General features: G+C 36.8%; 1 protein-coding gene across 1 annotated transcript in view; it reads left to right on the top strand.

The window, feature by feature from the left end:
• DNAJC1 (DnaJ heat shock protein family (Hsp40) member C1) overlaps positions 1–22,928 on the top strand; it is a 111,240-nt gene that overhangs the window by 49,382 nt on the left and 38,930 nt on the right. Inside the window, exons 7-10 of the mRNA XM_054389961.1 lie at positions 5,553–5,718; positions 6,599–6,696; positions 7,745–7,838; positions 18,016–18,106. Coding sequence (XP_054245936.1) covers positions 5,553–5,718; positions 6,599–6,696; positions 7,745–7,838; positions 18,016–18,106 — 449 coding nt within the window. The remainder of the gene's footprint in view (positions 1–5,552; positions 5,719–6,598; positions 6,697–7,744; positions 7,839–18,015; positions 18,107–22,928) is intronic.

Here is a 22,928-nt window from a genome sequence, read left to right as displayed (position 1 = left end):
GTGGATTGTGGTCACCTCTCACAAGAGAATTACATTGTGAAGTTCTAGTCAAAAAAAGTTTCTGACCATTTGAAAAGTGAGTTAGCCCCCACATTTCCCTGTCTTCTTGTTTATAACATTGTTTACATATGCTTTGTGATGGAACTTCAGAGCTTACAAGAATTTCCTTGCAACTTGGGGAAATTTCCTTACATGGTAGTGCTTCACACTAGCATGCATGAATTCTGTTCCTAAGCTTTTTCTACGTTGTAAATGTGGCCAACTTACTTGTGAGAATCTTGTTAATTACTGCAGCACAGTGATTACAAATGAGAAGTTAAAGCAGCAGTAGATTGTTCTAACTTAGATTGATTTCACTGTCAATAACTTAATTTGTACATAGACAAAGTTGTGTTTTTCTTGTTCAGTGTGGATGTGTGGTTGATATTGCTTCTTTAGCTGATTAAATATGAATGTAGTAGATTAAATGGTGTTTACCTTCTGAGAATTTTCTGGAAGTTAAATGCAGAGTTTAGAAATAACATGAAGAATAGCAGAGCTGTATGGTCACGTTGCTTTGAGGAAACAGATTTATTACACAATCTCATGATAGACCTGAAGCTGTCCTGTAAGGTGGTGTTGTAGCAGGTCTTTAAAAGGAGTCTTAAGCATGCTGGAAGCTGCTCCCCCTGTAGTAATGTTTCTGCTGTCAGGTTTCTTTCAAGCACAGAGGAGAAAAAAGGGAAGGGTTGTTGCTTTTTGGGATCTTCTTACTCTAGATGTTGATATTTGGCTGTAAATTGTGTGAGGTGATGGACCTAGTGGAAGAGCCTCAAGGTTTCCCCTGTGCCCTGGGGAAAGACTGTACTTTGTTTCTTAGGGCTTATATCCTGATTCCAGAGACTAATCTGCTGTAGCAAAGCTTTCTGCCACGTTATTAGGGTTTGTTAGTTGGTTGGTTTTGTGGTGTTTTGTTTGGATGGTATATTTTCTGTGTGTGTATGTTTTCGTGGGTTTATTTGGTTGGTTGTTTTTTGGTTTGTTGCTTTTGTTTTGGTTGGTTTGTGTTGGTTTTGTTTGTGGTTGTTGTTCTCCTTCCCTTGGCAGCATGGTAGTTTTTATTTTTGAAGCATTTAAAAAAATTCCTGAGATGAGAGGAAAATTACTTCCATTTTTTTACAAGTTAGCTGGTGAGGAATTCTGGCAGTTTAGCTGGGAATGCCTTCACAACTGGCCACCCAGATGCTTTGGGGCACAGGATTTATACCACCTCGAAGGGTGAGCAGAAGCTTCTGCCACTGTACAGTGAAGTGAGCCATACCTGCCTCTTAGTGTTATCTCAAAGTGATGTACTCCAGCACTGGTCCTGGTGTGCACTCATGGACTGGAATCAGTAAAGGCAGGAATAAGGTCCTGCACTGTAGGAGTTATGGTTAGCTTATTTTGAAACAATAAAACTGAGTCTAACATGCTTTCTCCACAATTTGGTGAATGGCAGAGGTACTAAGTGTGTGTATGCAGTGTTCTAAAAGGGCAGATCTGCTGGCCAGCTATGTGTAATTATTTTCCAAAAAGCTTTGTATTTTCATATTTGTTATCAATTTTTTACTTCATCTGATGACAGAAGCCTTTCTTAAAATGTTATAGTTGCTCTCCTAACAATACAGGGCTTTGTGATTAAGATGTAGTTTGCTTCTTTGAAAAGCTGTGTAGTTGCTTGTGAGGTATACTAATAGTAGTAGTAGAATATAGTAATATTACTCTGTTAGTACTTTTCTCTTACACACTTTGATATATAATCAAAACATTCTAATATTCTAACATTAAACATACATGCAACATTGTTTAATGTAGCAGTGTTTAGCATTAAATTAAACATATCAGCAGCAGAACATAATATTTTATCTTCTGTATACTCACTGTGGAGTGTGTGAAATTCTACAGAGCAGTTTATCTTTAGGGTATGGAGACATAGGTGCACTTCCTGAAATGCACTTTAATTTAGGGCATTTATTGGTAAATCAGCTTGACAATGATAAATTTTATTAGCCTTTGAATACTTTTAATTTATGAAAAAAGTGGATAGTTTTCCACTCTTCTATTAATTGTAATTAGTGCCCCCCCAAAAAACGTCTTAGATTTTAATTTCACTGTTTCCATTTCAAAGAGCTTTTTTTTTACCTTCCAGCCTATGCTCTGTAACAATGTGGACTTGATTACAGGAAGCATTTGCAAAGGAATCAAGATATACTTGTTTAGAGTAAGAAAGGTGTTTATCTTAGCTCTCATTATAATTAAATATCTGCATTCAGAGGTATAAATTGTTGTGGCTGATGTTGCAGTGGATGTCTTTGACAGCTTGAGGAAAAAAAGGCTCCCAAAATTAAAAATGTCAGTGCAGCCCTCCTGTAGTTCAGAACACATCTCATTAATTCTAGTTTATAGTATATAAACTATATAAGATCTCTGAAATTATTTAAAGTATGAAATGCAGTGGCCCCCTTAAAGGGAAAAATAAAATCTAATTATATTAAAATAGATGATACTGTAATTAGCTACTACAGCTAATGGATTATTTATTTTTCTTACAATGTAATTGGGTCTCCAAAGTGCTCTAAAACTATTTCATGAAACTTTACAGAAGAATGAAATGTTAATAATCTTGCAGCTGGTTTCTCGTTGGTGTAAGACTAACAAACCTTTTCTAGAATCCTGAGTTTAAGAATAAAGATTCAGCTGAAGTTATATATGGGAACTGTATTGTCTTTTTGTTTCTGTAATGGTGCTTTGGGGTTTTTTAGCTTGCTGACTGCTTCATTTCAGAGACAACTGGCAGGCATACTCCTATGCATGAGATCTGCTGTGTTCTGTGTATATATGTCAGAGGAAAAAATACTGCAGATGTGGTTTTCCTTTTCAGCTTGGTTTTTATTTTTCTCACACAGAGTATAGGGTAGCAAAAGAAGAATGGTTTGTAGTTACATTTTGAATGTAGTTTTTGATGCACATAGATTAACTACCTACCTTTCATAGTTAATAGAAGTTTTTATAGAGAAATTCTTTAATTAGAAACTTGCTTTTAATTAAACCACATCCTAAATTTGGAAGTCAAGATGTAAAAATGACAGGAAGCTTCTGAGTTTCGGCAGGATCATTTTCCAGTTGAAAACCTAAAAATCATTGATATCTTTATTTTTCAAATACAGAGCTTAATTACTATTGAAAGCAGTGATTTATCTTTTAACAGTATATATTCTAAAAAGTGGGTTATAATAGAAGCTATCTTCCCTTAAAATGGCCAGTCGTGTGAGCCATAATGCTCATTGATAGTAAAATCAATAGAGCATTGATTCTGAGACTTAATCCTTGGAGACTGTTGTTCAGAACAGTGGACATAGCCTAGTAAATACAGAGTGCTGTTTAAAGTGTTTAATGCAAGAGACTCTGCTGTCTTAATTTATTTTTTCTTACCAGACAGTTTCTAAAAAGAACCTGGTTGCCAAATGTTCGTTTGCAGTCTCTTTTTACATATCACTATATTGTTACCAGTGGCATCTATGGACCTTATTTAATCAGTAGCCACATTTTCAGTACATCAGTTAACAACCTTTCATGCATAAGAAAGGCAAATGCTTATTCATTTTATAGTAGTATTTTTAAAAAAATTCCCTCTTGATTCTACATGTTTCTCTGAAGATTTCAGGGAAGAGCATCTTTTATGAAATGTTTTTGACCTAATTTGTTTTAGAAATGGTTTTGTTTCTAAATTATTTTCTTGATTCTAACACTAAAATGTTTAGCAAATGTGTTGTTATTTTATTTTTAAATGCTGAAACTTCTACTTAAACAAAAAGTAAAGTAGAGGGTTTATTTTGAAATAATAGTCTAAGGAATTTTTTTGAGCAGAATTTGTGTTAAGGCATCAGTAGTTAATTTGTTCTGACTTACTGGGAGAGGAAGAAAGTTAGCACTTCAAATTTCCCAATAACGGATATTAATCTTGGTATTCTTATAATTGTCATGGAAGATCAAATTGTGTAAGATGAATTTTACTCCTGGTAGCATTCAGAACATTGCAGAATCCTGAGGTGCTCAATCTTTTGCATGGAAGTAACGGTGCCAGCTTGAAAGGCTGTTTTATCAGAAGTCAGCTTTTCGGTGTGCACCAAATGAAAGTATATTTTTTTAATTGAAAATGATTGCCTCTTTTTTTGCTTTAAGAAAAAAAAAAAAGAATTTGCTTGTTGAATTTATTTTTCTCCCAGTCCATCTCCAAGGTATCAATTTAATAACTATCAAAGTAGCTAGTGCAGTTGTTGCATTTAAATTGATTTACATGTCAAGACTGGCAGTTTAGCAGCTGCGCTATTATTCCTGGATCGGTCAATTTACTTGAGAAAAACCTACTACTGAGTTCTACTGACCTGCATGACAATATAGGCCCTATTTCTATTCCTGTAATTAGGCCTGCGACTAACTCAGAATATTTTTAATTAAAATATTTTGGTCAATGTGTTGCACCAAATTAGGCCTTTCAGTGCAGATTTAATTCTGGAAACGCTGTGATTAGAATATGTAATGAGTTGCGTTCAATTTCAGATTAACAGGTTGCGGCGTCGTGAACATGCAGGTTTTTGAGTCTGCTCAAGAGATTTCGGTGTGAAACTCTCCCCTGAAAAGTTAACAAATAGAAATATACGTTATGTGTGCCTCTGGGTAATTTTTACACTGATAACAGCAGGCTCTCTAAATAAAAGAGTCCAGACACACGAAGAGATTTCAAGGCGTTTGTGGGAAGCAAACCTGACAAATTTGTCATAAACCGGTTTCTGTGCGGGCACAGTAGTGTTAGCAAAATTAAACAGTTTTAAAATTGGGTTTGGAGACAGCTTTTTCAAATAGAAAATCAAAATTGTCTAGCAGTGGCGAGCTTCGGTTTATAACATAAAAATCAAGCCTTTAACTTAAATTCTACTCTGACACAGAATGGATGTTAAGTTTGGCAGCATTTTTACCTAATGGATGTCATGCTCTTAAAGGACAAAACAAAAGCCAAGATGCCTCTCCCCTCCCCCCAACAGTAGTCCTTTTAAATCTGTAAAAGAAAAGAAAAAAAAAAAAGATTTCTAGCGTTTGAGACTTTTTGCTACCTATTTAGTAGTTTGGGATTTGTTTAGTTCTGTCACAGAGACCGGCCCACTGATTACCAAGCAGATAGAACACATCTACATGTCTCCAAGTCTGTTATTTCAGGAGTGAATGAATTGAGCAAGGGATGGAGGGGGATGTTGCAGGAGCAATTAAATTACTATTCCTTTTCTTTTGCAAAGGACTAGATACATCTCCCCAGCATTTGGTTCTGGATTCTGTTTGTTTCCAGATGCAATCCTAGCAGCTGACAAAACAAGGCATTGCTCTATTAAAAAAACACAACCCCGAAACCCAAATGATCCTTTGTGTGTGTATTATTCAAGCAGGCTGTGGATTATCATCTGTTTTGTTTTATAATTGGATGGTGTGGCTTATTTCAATTTTTATCCCTCCATGAAAGCCTGTTGTATTTGCTACTGTAGGTATGATGATATTCTGATCAATGGACTACCAGATTGGCGACAGCCTGTATTCTACTACAGGCGGGTGAGAAAAATGAGCAATGCTGAGCTGGCATTACTCTTGTTCATTATACTCACAGTGGGTCATTATGCTGTGGTTTGGTCAATCTACCTGGAAAAACAGCTGGTAAGTATTGGTAATAAATCAAACTTGCTTCAATTATTAGTATTGAATTTCCTACAGAAGTTTGTGTAGTAGGAGGGATCTTTACCGTTTTTAGTTTTATTTTAACATAAATATATTTAAAGCAGTGATAATTCTAGAATGAGATATTCAGCATGTCAGGAATAGGAATATAAACTATTTAATTTTTTTAGAATTAGTAATAAAAAAGCAAGACATGCTTCTTTGATTTTTTTTTTTTTTTTTTTAACTGGAGGGAAGAGGAATAAAAATCTCTTCTGTCATCTCTTGATGCAGAATCATATGCTTCTATAGTTTGGAGCTTTCCTAAACAATGTTTAAAAATAATCAGTTCTTACTCATTTGAAAGTCATACTTGCTTTGTCTTTATCCTTCTCTAAATGCTTTCTGTTTTGGGGTTTTGTTAAGAGGCTAGGGATTATAAACTACATTGTTTTCTGGTTGTTTTATTTTGTGTTATATAAAAATATCTTGCACTTAGTAGACTAGAATGAAACCTAAACATAACTTGAAAAATATTCATATATTAGCATCTATTTACTTTTTTTTTTTTTGTTTTCCACTGCCTTATTGAAGTTGATGAATGAGAAAGGAGGCAAGTTGAATGCTTTCTCCTCTTAGAAAACTTTGATTGCTATGGAGATACACATGAGTGACAGAACTGGACTTCATGTGTGTTTAAAGACTGGATGCCATGGCAACAGTTATTGTTAAGATAGATCATTTTACTTAATCATGTAGGACCCCTAGAGCCATTTGCATAAATGCTACTCTACTGTTTACCCTTCACAGAAGAGTCCCAGTAACATTTGTAGTTTACATGTTAATGATAACCTGTAACCGTAGTTCTTTCTGCATCAAGGATGAACTGCTTAGCAGAAAAAAGAGGGAGAAGAAGAAAAAAACAGGCAGCAGGACTACAGATGAAGCCAAACTTGCTGCTCTAGACAAAAATGAAAGGTGGGAAGGAACTCTCATTTTCTGCGTTTTAAAACGTTTTATCGGCTACTGGTTTAGTTCTGTCGTTTTCTGCTTGCATCTTTGAAATATTTTCTGAGAAGTGTGTTTGTAGTAACAGCCATTGCTGACATCAAGTGTGCCCCTGTAGATGTGTTTTCAGGGTTTGATTGGTAAATAAACGTGTGCTGTTTATTCAGCAGCTCAGCAATGATTGAAAGATAAGGCTGAATTAATGGTATCTGCCTTACAGAAGGGCAGTGTTTTCTACAAGTGGATTTTAGAAGATTTTTACAACTTTTTCTTTCTTAAAGATTTTTGCCTTGGATTACAGTTAACGAATTTGATTTTATTTAAGCTGTAGTTTATTACCCTACTGAGCAACGAGTTTTTTGTGGAGTTTTAGTGCCTGTCTGATGTAACGCTTTTTATCTGATTAACTTTAAAACAAGCCTGTTGGTAAAGGCTCCTAGCACCATTGTTTGTTAAGAAAAACATGGAGAAATAGTGACTTTATAGGACACTCCAAAAGATACCACCATTTCTTCTATCGATTCATAGAAAGAAATAAAGGGTTTAAATAGTTCACACAGCAGGGGCATGAACTGGATCAATGCAGGATGGAGATCAGAGACCATTCTGCCTGTCCTCTTTGCTGATGACATCAGTGAGTAATGCTCCAGTGAACTGCAAATGACATTAATTTTTATGCATTGTTTTGTTTATGCTACAGTCTTCATATCTGCTTGTCAGTACTTGTGAACACTTGGTTAAGGCTTGGGGGATTTTCAGGTTTGGGGGAGTTTAAACTGTGATGATGTGGCTGACATTCATTTTCTTGAAGGAAAGTCCCTTCTAAGAGACTAAAATACCACAATGATTAGAAGTTAGCTGTTACATAACTTGAATTAAATTTCAAATCATATCTTTAGTGTTATGTTGCTCACATTTTTGGAGGACTTGACAAGTGCTAATCATCTTAAAGGATAATGGCAAAGTTCTGACTTGGAGTGGGCAGTAATGAAAACGGTACGATTTTATTTGCCTGCAGAGTGCTGGACAAACCACAGTGGCATGACTTACTTCCATGCAAGCTGGGAATATGGTTCTGCCTCACTGTGAAAGCTTTACCTCAGCTATTCCAGGTAATAGTAATCATTTAAAGTTCTACTACTCTTACTTTTTTGATGGTATTATTATGTATAATCGGACGTATAGCACTTGTTGTCACAGATGTTTTTGGCTCGAGCGCATCTACTCTTTGGTGGCAAATAGAATATCATAAATTCATCAAAATATGAATGTATTTTAAATGGGTATTAAGCTGAATATGGTAGGGAATTCAGCAGCAGTTCCTGTGAGGCAACACTATAGGAATAAATGATGAGAGAGGGGTTATACAGACACACGTCTAATTGGGAATAGCAGTGGCTTCTGAGCTATCTGTTAACAAACGTATTTTTATCTCAAATAGGCAAATGCTGTGTTTTCGTAGCAAATGTTAATGTCATTCAAATCTGAGAAGAAAGTGAAATTACTTTTTCTGACTGAGTGAGCTTTTTTCTTTAAAGTGACTGGATAATGATATAAATTGATCTCTGAAATGACTAAGGTAAAGTAAGAAAGGTATGGTTGTAATTTATAAACAGAAGTGTGGCAGACTCGCCCACAGTTGTGTGTTGTTTTTTTTTTTTTTAATCTAGTGCTGTAAACTAAAATTTAGCTGATACTCAGGCAATGTAAGTATATTTAGATTAGTTAGCACAATAACTTCTAATATCACATGCTCTTTCTTTTCTTTTCCCTTGAATGCACCCATTTGTTTTTAATACCCTTGTCGTGGCTAATGAATATGGATCAAGCAATGCAAGGTGGATTTTACTTTGGTTTGTGGAAATACTGAGTATTAATTCTGAAGTATAAGCATTGTAAATGGCATCAGTGTTCAATTTCTGCCTATGTTCAAGTTGGAAAAAAGAATAATTCCCAATTCCTAATCTGTTAGCAAAAGGCTTGTAAAAGTTCTAAATGCAATAAAGTGTAGTCTGCCAGCATCCATTTTTATTGCCCTTAGATTTCCGTATGAAGAGATCCAAAAGTGAATATCTCTTCCTCTTTTAAAAGATTCATTATAACTGTGTGGTGAGTTCATTAAAGAATCTTTTCTTTTTGCAAGTTTTTAAAGCAAAAATGCTGTTGCTTAATTAAATCAACTGTTGTATCATGTGTCATTGAAGTGAGTCAGATGGAAAAGAATTAAGTTCAGCAAGTGCTTTTGTTGCATTTCTGAGACTTTCTTCATAATTGTCGTACTTTGTCTATTGCCTCAGTTGGAAAATATTCAAAATATGATGGAATATAGCAAAGTTGATTAAGAATTTTATATTAGGACTTGGTATAATCTTTCTAAGCTGTAATTTTCTCATTTTTGTGATTTAAAGATAGGCTGCTAAGAAGTCAGTATGCCAGATTGCAGATTTCCTGTTCAAAATGTAGCTCCTGTGTCTGCCAGAATAGGCAGAAAAGATGAATGCAACTGAAGTGGTATTTCACACTTTGTAAACACCTAGCCAGTACTCCTTGCTGAGGATTTAAAATCTATAATGGTAGCGGAAAAGAAGCTATCCAATAACTCTTGGAAAATTGGAGACCAGCAAGCAGGGATTTGGTGCCAAGGGAAGCATGATGTAGAGGAATGCAGAGCTTGGAAGGCTTTGGAGCAAGGAGGAAAGGAGGAGGTGGAATTCCAGAGTGAATTGCCCCACATGTAAATTACACTGCCGCTTATCTGCAGGGCTTTTGTTGTTGTTTAATATGACCTGTTAATTATTTAGGTTAAAATGCAATAAAATGTAAGTAGTCTTCACTATTAAGAATATTCAGGACCTCAGGTAACTGAAATAAATTACTGTAGCTTACGAATTAACAATACTTAAAGAAGAATTGCTGCATAACAGCAGCAGTGATCTCACGTTGGAAATGTTTTCTGAAATAAGAGTTCCAAAAATATCTTGTATTGTGGTTAATTGGACAGAGACACCTCTGGGCTCTTTTTGAGTTGTGTCTAAGATTTATCACCTTTGACCTTAATTGCAGTTACCAACAAATGGCTAAAAAGTAGCTCTACTTGTACAATTACACCCTGGTGTACAGAGATCCTGCTTTGAGTAGAAGTGGTTTTCTCTTCAGTAATACATTAACATAGGCTTAGGATTTCAGAGTATTTCAGGCTTTTAGTGTAAATAGAATCACTAGGGCAGCTTATCTTCTAGATAAGACTCCTACAGATACTGAGGAGTGTTATACTTGCTAGTTACACATGCAAATTATTTAACAAGGTGTTACAGTGGTCGACATAAGAAGGTCTGCTACAGATTTTAGTTGTTTATTGAGCTAATCTGAATGATTTCTTCAGTCATTTGAGAGCTGACAGATTATTTTCAAAGTTGGCTGTCATTCATCTGCAATTAATGCCATTGTAGAGTAAAAACACATCCATATTTAAATTAGCCCTGTTTGGGTTAGAAAAAGGTAAGAGTTAGCAATACTTCTTCCACTGTGTTTTTCAAAGCCTTCTTAGTGAAATTGCTGAACTTTCTCAAATTCACCAAGCAAAGCTACTTGCCTATATACACAAGTTCTCCCTCTAAGGAAACTTCATTAAAAAATCCCAGATAAAACCCCAATGACACAAAACCAAACCACCACCACCAAAAAATACCAAAACCAAAAAATCAGGAGCAAAAGTCAGTTTAAACTCGTTGCAATTTCTTGTATTTGATTCCTTTTTACCTAGCGTCCATCTCTTCCCTATTAATTAACGTGAATATTCTACTTAAAACAGCTCTGTCTGAGGTTTCAGGTTGCTGAGCTTCTGCCCATGCCTGGCTCTCATTTATCCTTTCTCCTACTTGCCCTCCTCCTTCAAAATGTCAGATTTCAGAAGGAGGCACTTAAAATAATTAAGGTGGGCCTTTACTAAAGAAAAATGCTTTGTTTGCATGCCCTTCTGATGGCCTGTGCCATTTTGTCATAGTCTGCATTTTATGTCAAGAAACTGGAAGAAAAAAGGGAGAAAGGAGGATGAGAGAAATTAAAAAATGATTGTTTTTTTTTAAAAAAAAAAACAAAACTATTGACAATTGTGTTTTGAGAGAGAATACATAGGTCTTTATAGCTACACATTTAGTTCAGTTGAATTTGGGGGTGAAAGCAGCATTGTTATGCTTGTTTGAAGAAGCAAAGGGAAAAAAATATATACAATGTACCATACATCCAAATGTCTGTGGTGTGAAAGAAACACTAAGTGGACTGTAAATTACATTGACTTTAACCAGGTTTAATTCTTATAATGTAGGCTCAGGTAAAAGACAGAAAATAATGTAAATTGTTTCTAAGGTTATTTATACTTTGCTTTTTCATAAGAATGACCTGGAAGAGGAATATATATCAAAATAAAATGGGGGGGAATAAAAAAAAAAAGGAAAAGGTAAAAAAGGAAAAAGAGGGAGAAACAAAACTCAATTAAAATGCCTTTTGGAACTGAAAATAGTCATTACAAGGAAATAAAGTAGCTACAGATAGTGTGAAAGAGTTTCAGTTCGGTGCAGGGTGGACAGTTGGGTCAACCTTACCTTGCTTTTGTGGGAGGACAGTCATGTAAATGGCAGTTTCTTCCCCAAAACCTAACTAGAGTTTTAACTTTGGAGACACAGACCTACAACTTAAGAGAAGTGGCCATTGTGAAAGTGTTAATTATTCTTCACAAATACTTCCTTCAGTGTTTGTTAGTGTTCCTCTCCACTACTTTTCCTCCACCTTGAGCTTATCAATGGATGTCTTTATTTTCTATAGCAACGTCATTAATGCCAGTCAGCACTAAGAAATATTTTTCTTTACTAGTTAAATGATGAGCCTGCTGTTGTCTCTAGTGTAGTGAATCACCAGAATGTTAGGGGTGGGGAGGCACCTCTGGAGATTATCAAGTCCAACACTCTGCCAGAGCAGGATCATCTAGGGAAGGTCACACAGCAACACATTGGGCAAGTGTTGAATGTCTCCAGAAAAGGAGATTCCACGACCTCTCTGGGCAGCCTTCTCCAGGGCTCTGTCACCCTCACAGTGAAAAAGTGTTTCCTTATGGTCACATGAAGCAGAAAGTGCTTTGGTTTGCTTGAGACAGAAATGGGTTCTTGTTAAGAAAATTTTCCCCTGTCTAACAGTGTAGTCGTAGTGAATACATCCTAGCAGGGAACTGTTGCAAGAACCTCTGGTGGCTCCCCAGTAGCAAGGAGGCAGTTCGAGCTCAACCCATAGCTGCACTGGGTAGAACCTAGTAAGATTATCAACAAAACTTCCAACTACAACTGAAACTTTTGTTTCTGAAGGCCTTTGTGTAACACAGAGTGAATTAAAACAAAAAGGCCAGTAATTTATTTTGCTGTAGACTACCAGACAGTAATTACTGTAGCTGATTTAGTAGACTGGAACAGATTCAAACTGGTGACCCAGAGGTGTTTAATTTCTTGGCATTTTGTCCTCAGGTTTTCTCTTAATCCATGATTACATTTCAACACCTGTTTAGAGATGGTTCAGCTTTGGCCTTAAACGGATTGGCAACGTGTCATTAAACTCAAGAGGCTTTGCCAGCAGGGCATCTCCTTTGGCAAAGGTAGCTTTTAAGCAAGGTTTCATGAAGTCAGCAAACATTTTTGTGGGTTGTTTTTCTCTTCACATATGACTACATAAAAATCATCATCTGAGATTAAAATAAAATTTATTGCATTTAATAACTTTTGCCTTTAAAAAAATATTTTTTGAAGGGATTTATTCAAGTCAGTGAGGTTAAATAGCTTCTTAATTCCAGCTTTGCAGGGTTTTGAGGTGTTCCAACTTACTGTACAGCACTAATGCTGATAGAAGTTGTGGGGAGCAAGCAATTCAGGATGTGTGGCACGAGTGATTGCCAATTTGCTCTGTTTCTTGCTATTTCGCAGCTGTTGGGAGAACCAAAGTAGGGATGAAGCTCTTGACCCTGAGGTCAATTGGAAGCTTAGAAGCAGGTCAGAGGAGAGTGGATGGTAAAACAAGTATTCTGGGTGTATGCAAGTGAGCAAAAATAACTTGTCTAACAGGGTAGAGTCTGAGGCTCTGGAGACAAAATGTGCTTTGCTGCATAGTAGAAGTTTTCAAGTAAATATAAGTCATTAAAGAAATTTGCCTTCAGTTGCCTGCTGTTCTGCGGCAGCCAATTTTGTTCAGCTTCTTCAGATCACTGACTGTATGTCTTCTGACCCAGCGTGGACGTTAGAGCAGTTCCAAGAGAAGATAGAAAAATATTTTTATGGAACAAAAATAGAAATGGATAGATTCAGATTGGATGTTAGAAAGAAGTTCTTCCCCATGAGGGTGGTGAGAGACTGGAACAGGTTGCCCAGGGAGGTGGTGGAAGCCTCATCCCTGGAGGTTTTTAAGACCAGGCTGGATGTGGCTGTGAGCAACCTGCTGTAGTGTGAGGTGTCCCTGGCCATGGTGGAGGAGTTGGAACTGGATGATCCTTGAGGTCCCTTCCAACCCTAACAATTCTATGATTCTATGCTGCCTCCCAATTAATGGTGTGTGAGGCCTCACAGGATGCAAGTGGATCTCAGGGCAGCCTTGCCTGGCCTCAGTTTCCCCCTCTGGGGATGTGGACTACCCAGCAAACAGTGCAGAGGCCCAGCCTGCTGCTGCTCTCCCAGTGTATCTGAGGCTTGGGAACTACACTTTAACTGCCCACAGGCTGCACACAGCTGAAAAGCTTGGTCACACCAGGTATCATTCCAATCAAAGCAACGTTTTCTGATTATAAAGGAAGAAGTAATGCAATTCCTATTTATTTACTAGCTTGCCTTTGAGTAAACATGTAAATAGTGCCAAGGAGAATTACAAATCATAATGTTTAAGGGTTTTTAAAAACATTATTTCTTGCCCTAACACATTGAAATTGCTAGTTTATAAACCCATCAAAAGAGTGGTTTTTGCTCTGGTATAATGGCAGGCATTTTTATTGCCTAGAAGTAGCAAATTGAAGGTTGGATGTTGTAGTAGCTTTAATTTGACTCCATTTTCTCTCCCTTATTTTTTGGTACAAATTGTAGAAGACGACTGTACTCAGACAAATTAATCAGGACCTTTTATACGAATATTTCTCATTAAGCCTATAAATTGATTTAATAAGAGTTAATGTAAATAAAATTATTTCAATATACTGATTTTTAAGTATGTTTGCGGCAAAGTTACCAGTTAAGTGTAAACTCTGTTTGTATCAGTCCTTCACCTAGACAACTAAAATGTAAAGCTGATTCTATCACAAATTCTGTAATGAAGATTCACATGTGGCCAGTACAGCAAGCTGTTTGCAATGTTTGCTTTATTTCTCCTAACCTGTAGTCTTTCTGAGGTAGACCAGAAAGCCAGGAAGATTAACTGGCAGGGGGAGAAAAAACCCACAAAGCAAACAAACCAACAAAACCTCATCGCCCTCCCCAGAAGTCAATGAGAGTTAAGATTGGGTCTTACTCTGAAGTTTTTAGGTTCAGAATTAGTACAGTTTGGATAAATCCTGTATCTGGGGATTTTTAAAACAACAACCAACCAAACAAAAAACAAACACCCACAAAACAACAACAACAAAAACAATCAACCAACAAACAAAAAGCCCTTAAAAATCCGGTAGCAAGAATTTCTGTGTTGCTCTGTCACTCAAGTGCAGCTTTTTCTTGGCAGCCTCAAATTTATTGACACAAGATAATACTGATCTAAAAAGGAACAACAGTTTTTCAGTGTTCTTTATTCTTATTTCTGGCTACAACTGAAAAAAATACATTAAGTGTTTATCAGTTTTAGTTTTCTTCAAGGTTTGTTTGAATATTTTTGGTTAAATATGAGGGTAATCACAGTAACTTCCTTTACATGCAGTTGAAATATGATTTAGAAATTCTAACAGTAGCATTTTTGTGTTTCTAATACTTTTTTTTTGTTCTATTTCTGTTCAGAAACATATTTGAAATCCTAGTCTAACAAGCTACCATCTATTAGCCCCTTCATTATTATTTTTGTTTAACTACATGCATGTTACTGCTTTGATGGGGAAGAAAGAAAAATAATCTATTAGTCTTGCTTTTTTTAAAAAAAAAAACTTCTCAAATTCCTGCAATTGAGAGCAAAATATTTCTGATTAGGTAAGCTGGAGCTTTTGGTTAGAACAGTTCCAAGCCTTGTATTTGGATTTGCGTCTCCCCTTCCTCTGTCCACTCCCAGAAGGATAAAAATGTGGATTTTCTTATGTTTATTATCTGTCACACAGCAGGTATAATTTTGATGTTGTATTTTGAGCTGTTTGGGGAAAGATCCTCTAAAAGAAGAATCATTACTGAATCTTGAGGAAGGAGCCTTAGCTTGGAAGGGGCTGTATCTGTATTGCCATCATATTTAGGGCCCTAAAATGTTTGTATTGAGACAAAATGACTGCTTAAATGTATTGCTCTGGAAAAGTGAAAAATCTGAACAGAGGTCTCTTTTGGAATACCCTACCTACCAAACCCAAATATGCTTGAAAACGAATATTCTTCTTTAGACAGATACTATTGAAAACTGATGAGGAATATATTGAAATGTGCTAATTTATGGTAAGGCAGAAGTTTTCTTCAAAGAACTTCCTATTTTAAACTCTTCTCCAGTGTTTTTTCATTTTGACTTAAGGTCTAATAGCCATACAGTTTGTGTCTGTGGTTCAAACCTTTACTCAGGTATGTCTTCTAATTCTTATTTACAACCTGTGGAGAGACATTTCTTAGGCTTTTGTGGGAAGGATTTGATTTTCAAATCTTCAAAATCCATTTTGATTTTTTTTTTTTTGCTTTGCTTTATATGTATACATTCTTGTGTGCCTCAATGTGCAGTCTCCTTTTGTGTGTGTGTGATTATGGTATCAGCCATAATAAACTCTGATTAATAAGATAAAAGGCTAATGTTGCCTTTGTTACCTGTGTATGACTCGATCTGCAGTGATAATCCATTTTCTATCTATAAAGCAACAGTACCACTAAATTTCATCCGTGTGCTTCTGACTAGTTTTCTTTGTTGTTCAGCTTTTGTGTCTCATTTTCATCTGAGCCACATTTCCAATTGTTCCGTGATTGACATGCTGGAGAGATTGACAGTTACCCCCTAGTGCCTGCTGTCTGGAGATCCCACAAGCAATAATGGATTTTACACCAGAATTTAGCATCAAATATTGGCTTTCAGTGTCAAATGGGTTAAATTTAAATGCCAGTTAATTGTAGCCATTTTGAAATCATAGCCTTAAACAAAAGCATTTTTTGGGTATTAGTGTCTGAGTCCTGAGTACGCCACACAACCCAAATGTCTCCAACTTACAGCAGAAGTTAACCATTACATTTTAGGGCTCTTTCTGTTTCTTAATGATGCAAATAATCCAAATCTGGTGCGATGGTTTGAGTAGAGGGAAAGTTTCCATATGTGGCAGGGAATTCACGTTTCAGATAAGCTGAAAAGGAGACCCAGTGCTGAGCCTGGTTTTGTAATTCAATGTTCTAACAGAAACTGAATGTTTCCTCAGAGCCTTCACAGCTGCTGTTAATGGTAGGCCTCCCACACTTTTTTTTTTTTTATCCAATTCTACTAAAACTACCAACTGCCTCCCCCCCCTTCCCCATTCCCAAAACCAAAGCTGTAAGGAAGTGAGCTGTTCTCATCTGTTACATTCCAGCACCATAAAGTTATGTAAACTCCTTAATATTTCTTCTGTGTGTGGTGATCTCCAACACAAATGTGGCAGAGAAACGCAGCTTTCCTTGTCCTGTATCCAAATGGAGAGACAGCTAGAGAGTAAAAAGAGGTATTTTGGAAGGAGGTGAAGCCTTACTGATCTTTTGTGGAAATTTGTCAGGGTTAGGCTTCAGGTGCTCTGGCTTGTATTGGTGAGGTGTCTCCGAAATGTACAAAGCTCTACTCAGAGCTGCATCATGATTCTGACCTATTTTCCCACCTTCCTCAAGTACCTTTGAAGGGGTAGATGCCAGTCAAAGGCAAAGTAGTACTGTTGTGGTTGACCTTGGAGGAAATAGTGTTTTTGGATGACTTTTGCTATTAGAGGCAGCAATGACTGCTTGACTCAGTTTTTCTTTTCAGAATTTAAGATGTCTTATTTTAGTTTTTAATGAGACTAAATTTTGTTCAATGTATGGGATTGTAGTTGAAATTATAAAAATATTTACTTGTGTTTTACAATATTTCCTGTATGAAAGTTGAAATCATCCTTTATATGTAAAAAATGGAACTGTTAATGTAACAACAAGAATAACATTATTTTTGGCTATAAAGAACTAAAATTAGGTTTATCTAATACTATAGTTTTGAATTCATACAATAGATGTTCTGCATGCTTGGAAATGATAACTAATAATTGGTCCATTTCAGCATTTCACTGTTTTTGAGTGAGTACAGAAATCTCTTAAACTGCCAAGTAGGAGTAAAACTCTTCAGAGCTCGTACTTCAGCAATCTGTTTGTTCACATTGAAAAGCTTTCAGACCAAATCTGTAATTACTAATTCATCAGTTTGGAAATGTGTACCTTATTGGGAGATTTGTGATGGGACTTCTAGCTTTATGTGTAAATTTGCCAAAGAGGTTTCAGATTAGAGTCTAATTCTTGGAGAAAAAAAATTTAATATATATTTTCACCACTTGAATAGCAGTGTAGAAGTTGGTTAAAATAAACAGCACAAAACTCAAACCAACCAACCAACCAAAAAAACCCAAACCAAAAACCAACCAAACAAACAAAAAGAAAAGGAAAACAAAGGGGAACAAGTTGAATTTTGGAGCATGCAGCTGCACTGTCATCTGTGCACACCAAGTTGACTGCTGCCTAGCAATTGCCTCTGTTTGTCCTTGTACACACAACTCTAATTAAAAACTTTTCATTCTTTCTTGAACTTCCAGATTGCTGATGAGTGCGAAGTGAGAGCTTGGCCTCATACAAAGCTGTAGGTAGTGATCAGAAATGTGGTTCTAATCATTTTACTTTGCAGGTTGTTGAGCATCATAGTCTATAATAGCAACACAATTACATTTGAACCTGTATTACACAAAAATTCTGTGTTTTAAACAATTGCTTTCTACTGCAAATTGCTGAACTCAAGGAAATGAATGTATCTAAGTATTTTTTTTTTTGTGAGGTTGAGAACTTTAAAAAGATCCATTGCACTAACTTGTTTGTATAAGGATGCTAATGCCATTGCAACATTTTCTTAAAGGATGCCAGACAATTATATATAGAATATAAAGAAACAAAAATGAAGGCGAAAGAAGATGCCCTGGCTAAGGCTGAACTTGAAACACTTCAGAGTGAGTTTTTACCACTGTCTTAATAAACAAAGCTGTAATGTGATATGCCTACTACACCGGATGTATATGAATAAACATTTGTATCATCTTCTAAAATACATGCTTTATAGATAATTTCTCTGCTGCTGTTAAAGTGAAGCTTTTAATTTTGTGACTAATTTTGGCTGCTGGTTTGCTCCTATAGAAGCATAAAACTCGTGATAGTGATACTGTAGCAACACAAGCATGCTTTGCTGGAAATGCTGCTTTGCAGTAGAGGGAAATCTCAGATGTCTAGATCAGAGTATGTGCTTTCAGAAGTGACCTCTTGCTTTTTGAGCATCTTGGTATTCTCTAGGTCCATAAATACTTCTTTAAAATATGTTCAATGCTTCCTTTGTGTGTATTGAGTTGATTTTTGTGGAAGAAATTGTACATAATTTGAATTTCCAAAAGCATGGATGCAGACCTGGGAGATGGATTCCTGCTGTTGAAATAAATGCCTTAAAGTCTTTACACTCCTAGAAAAGACCAGAGAAGAATATTAGCATTTCCCTTAATATTCAGAATAATTATAGGTGATTTTCCTTCCAGTTATTTGCTTTTGACAATGATTAACCCTACCCCTCTTCTGAAGACAATTTTAAAAGTTTTTTTTTTGTCTATCTGTGTATGTGTTCTTGCTTTATTTACTGTACTTAAGGGCCTGCTTTTAAGTTGCTTTATTCTGCACTGAGTGTGCTGTAATAATTTGCTAGCTTTGGTTATGCATAAGTCTTTAGCACTTAAAATCCATTAATTCTGTAAAATCAGCAGAGATCCAGTTCCGGTGATAATTCCCAACTTATCCATGGCTGAATCTCTTGAGAAAATGGGTACCATTCATCACATCAGTGAACATCGTGGACCCAGGCCAAATCTAGCAAAACACTGCATTTAATGCTTGTAAGGGAGGCCTGCTATTATGTTTGAGATACCTGCCACAAAATAGGCCCTTGAAAAGGGTCTTGACTTGGATTATTAAAAACTTGTTAAATTGTCAGCTAGTAACATATTGCCATTGTTCAGAATAGCTGGCATGTGTTCTTCCTTGGGAACTGCTGTTCCAAAAGGACTGGGATTTGAAAATAGAAGTGCAGATGGAAGTACAAAGTCATGAAAATTGTAATATGAACGTTCCTGTTTTTCACTGGAAGACCACATGTGGGCTTTTCAGTGTTTCTCCTCTGCCAGGTGTCACATAAGTCACTGGCTTTTTTTGGTACTCCAGTAGCAGTACCCACACATGAGGTGCAGGTTTAGCACACATCCTCCTCCAGGTCACCCCTGACCTCTCACAGAAGCACCACCCTGTCCCCTGTCATGCTGCTGGATGTGACATGGTGACATGGCATGTGACCTCCATGTCTGCCAGGTGACCCAGTGTCATTCATGTGAGCAGGGGGCCAGTTCTCACCAGTTTTCCAGTCTCACTGACTGGCACTCTGTCCTCTCTTGGTAGGCTTGCTGGCAAGGAGCAAGAGGAAGGATTGAGAGTCACCACCTCTAATTAGCAGAGTTTGAAAATTAACATGGAATTCATTTGGTCATTTGGTCACCTGTAGCAGTGCTGTTGCTGGGCAGCAGAATCAGCTGTCAGTTACCTTTCTTACAAGGAAATGAGTCCTAAAAGAAGAACAAGAGCTGCATCTGTGTTACAGGGGGCAGGGGAAAAACAATATTATTTTCCTGAAGGTTGCATGCAAAGCATCTGTCGAATTTGCTTGTTTTAGTGTTGTTCTGCATTGTCACTTAACAATTAGCAAGGAAAGTTTGCAAGGCAGCAAGCATGCATTTTATTTGCCCCCATTCTTCTTGGTTTTAGAGACCATGGAATGTGAGTTCATAATATTTCCATCTATCTAATTGAGTAAATGTATCTCTGCAGATTAGCGATGGCTGTTTTGCACTGCTTGTTTTTTCGTGACCTAATTGCCAGTTTACTGCCATGTCTCTCTGCTTTCCTGCTGAAACTCTGTGGGCAGCTTGAACTAAAACCAGGGAAGCGTACTAGAGGAGGAAAATACAGTTTGCAATGTATTAAAGGATGCACAGTATTTGATATGTCATTGAAGTGCTGTTTATAAGGAGTGTGAAAAAATAACTTCTTGGTAAGTCAGTGTTATGCAAAATTTTGATATATTTTTCTGGAACTTATGCACTGGTTTTGATCACTTCAGTCTGTTCAAAATTGTCATTAGTACCTTAGAAGCATGGAATCACTGAATCATTTTGGTTGGAAAAGACCTTTAAGATCATCAAGTTCAACCATGCTCTAGCTCTACCAAGGCTGGTGCTAAACCATGTCCTTCAGCACCACATCTCTGCCTCTTGCAAACACCTCCAGGGATGGGGATTCAACCACGTCTCTGGGCAGCCTGTGCCAGTGCTTGAGAGCCCTTTCAGAAAATAAGTTTCTTTTCTAATCCCCAACCTAAACTCCCCCTGGTACAACTTGAGGCCTTTTCCTCTCATCCTATCACTGGTTACTAGGGAGAAGAAACCAACCCCCACCTGGCTCCAACCTCCTTTCAGTTGTAGAGAGGCAGAAGATCTCTCCTCCGCCTCCTTTTCTCCAAGCTAAAGAACCTCAGTTCCCTCAGCCACAAACCGTGGGGAAAAAGCCACAAACCTTTAATAAAAACTTACAATATGCAGGCTTCATGGTTCTAAGAATCATGAAGGTTTGTGTGGAGTTATAGATAACTAGGTAGTTCATGTAAAGAAATAGAAATGGTTTGCCTTACATTTTCCGTTGCATTCTTCATATTTAGATACCCAAGCAGAAAATTTACTTTAAAATGGAAGTGCTTTAATTAATAAACTTCCTTTTAACTTCTTCTTCTCCTGTAGTGTCACATATATATAATCTTGTATCAGGAAATGCTTCTGTAGCAATAAATAGCCCTGTTCTTCTAAGTTATGGAGTGTAGAGTAGAGCATGTATTAACTGAACTGAAGAGTCATTAAGCTGAGAAGATTTAGGCATACAGTGTCAGTGGAGGCAGGTGATTGCCAGTTTTTAAACTGGAATTGGCAAGTTTGAGTAGTTAGCAAGGCAAATTCTAGCAGCTCTACCGCTCCTCTCTTGCTCTCTGTAGTACTTTCAACCACATCTGTTTGGGGGGAAAACACATTTGTCTTTCTTTATCCTTAGTCTTGATAGTGTCCTTCCTTTCTGTTCTTGTTATATTTGCTTTCCTTAGCCTTCAGTACAAAGACATAAATCTGTTTTTAAGATATGCCTTTTTAGATCCTGTCTTAAAGGACCTGCTGGGTACTGCAGGCGAACTCCTCTGACCTCCCTAGTTACTGAATATATTTGCTTTGTAAATCCAGAATTCTTGCCCTGATATACAAGGCACCTGGAAAAATTTATGGCAAGAAACAATTTTGTTGTAAACCATCTTGAAAGTACTTAGTTAGATTTCCTTTTGTGTGTGTGTGTGGAGGGGTTTGTTTGGTTTTTGGTTGGGTTGTTTGTTTGTTTGTTTGTTTTTTCTCCCCTCATTCACCTTATTCAAGCTTTAACTGAAATACAAAATGATTAGCCTTATGGCTGCATGACTGCTATTCTTTCTGTATTATGATGGTGTATCTAGTGGTGTTTATCTCTGTACAGAGCTTTATAGTAGGACATGCCATACCTGAGTGCCTGCTGTGAAAAATCCAGATTTTGATGCATTGCACTGAATTAAGGCTTGGTGCTTTCCACGCAGCCTGGGGGTATAGCTTATCCCTTCCCAGTCTGGGGTAGAGCTTGTTGCTTGGTTAGCTTTTAAATTGTTTCATGAAATTTAGGAATAGAAGACATCACTAGACCATCTAGTATAACGTGTTTATTTCAGACTCTTGCAGGCAGAAATCATCTAAAACTACTGATTCCCATGATTTGTCTTGTTTGACATGTACCAGGGAGGCACTTCAGCTTTTAGCATCTTACATGCAGGTTACAGTACTCATCAGAAAACCTTGAGATGTCTTCAGTTCTTCATGGTTTGTTCAGATAATTACTTCTGCTGTTATATAGTTATATTTTAATTTCAGTGTGGATTTCTCTAGCTTTAGCTTACAGTTCATTATTAGCATTTTTCTGAGCTTAAGAAGTTTTATTTATCTACAGGTTTTCTTGATGTAAAGCATTTCTTTAGCCTTTAGTTTCTGTGGATTTTCTGTACTCTAGTTAATTTTCCAGTGTAGTGGTAAATATTGGACCCAGGGTTTGCATCCAGTGTTCTAACATTTGTTGTCTTTTGATTATAAAACCATATTTCTTCTGTTATTACTGCTAACAGAATCACAGATTACCTCAGTTTCCATTGCTCTGATAGCTCTTTTCGGATCACTTGTCCATCACTTACCATAACAGTAAGCTGTTACATCAAAGGTTCCTTGCATGCAGTCTCTCCTAAGTGCAGATTTGGCATAAGGTACTTAACTGTGTAATTTTCAAATATACTTTTGATTTGATGGTTTCCAGACTACCAGCCAGTCCATATTCCTACTTCTTCCTGTACTTCCCTCTTCACTGTGAACCATTTGGACCAAATTTCTGCCATCTGGCAACCGACTGAAGATGGCTTTACATTTCCTTCCAACCAATTGACAAATACCTTGCGTTTAGGATTAATCCTTGCCAAAATGCACCGTTCAGGTGCCTGCTCAGTAATGCTCTGCTGACAGGCAGGTTCAGAGAAGATTCATTCACAGAATGTGTAGGTTTTTGTGGTTGGCCTGGGTGTAAATGTTCTGATCACTTAATTAGGTTTAGAGGTAACAATTTGGAAACTAAGTATCATCCTTT

The sequence above is a fragment of the Indicator indicator genome, chromosome 20, assembly GCF_027791375.1.
Source record: "Indicator indicator isolate 239-I01 chromosome 20, UM_Iind_1.1, whole genome shotgun sequence".
NCBI lineage: Eukaryota > Metazoa > Chordata > Aves > Piciformes > Indicatoridae > Indicator > Indicator indicator.
Note: the sequence above shows the minus strand (reverse complement) of the source record. Positions and strands in the feature narration are given on the sequence as shown.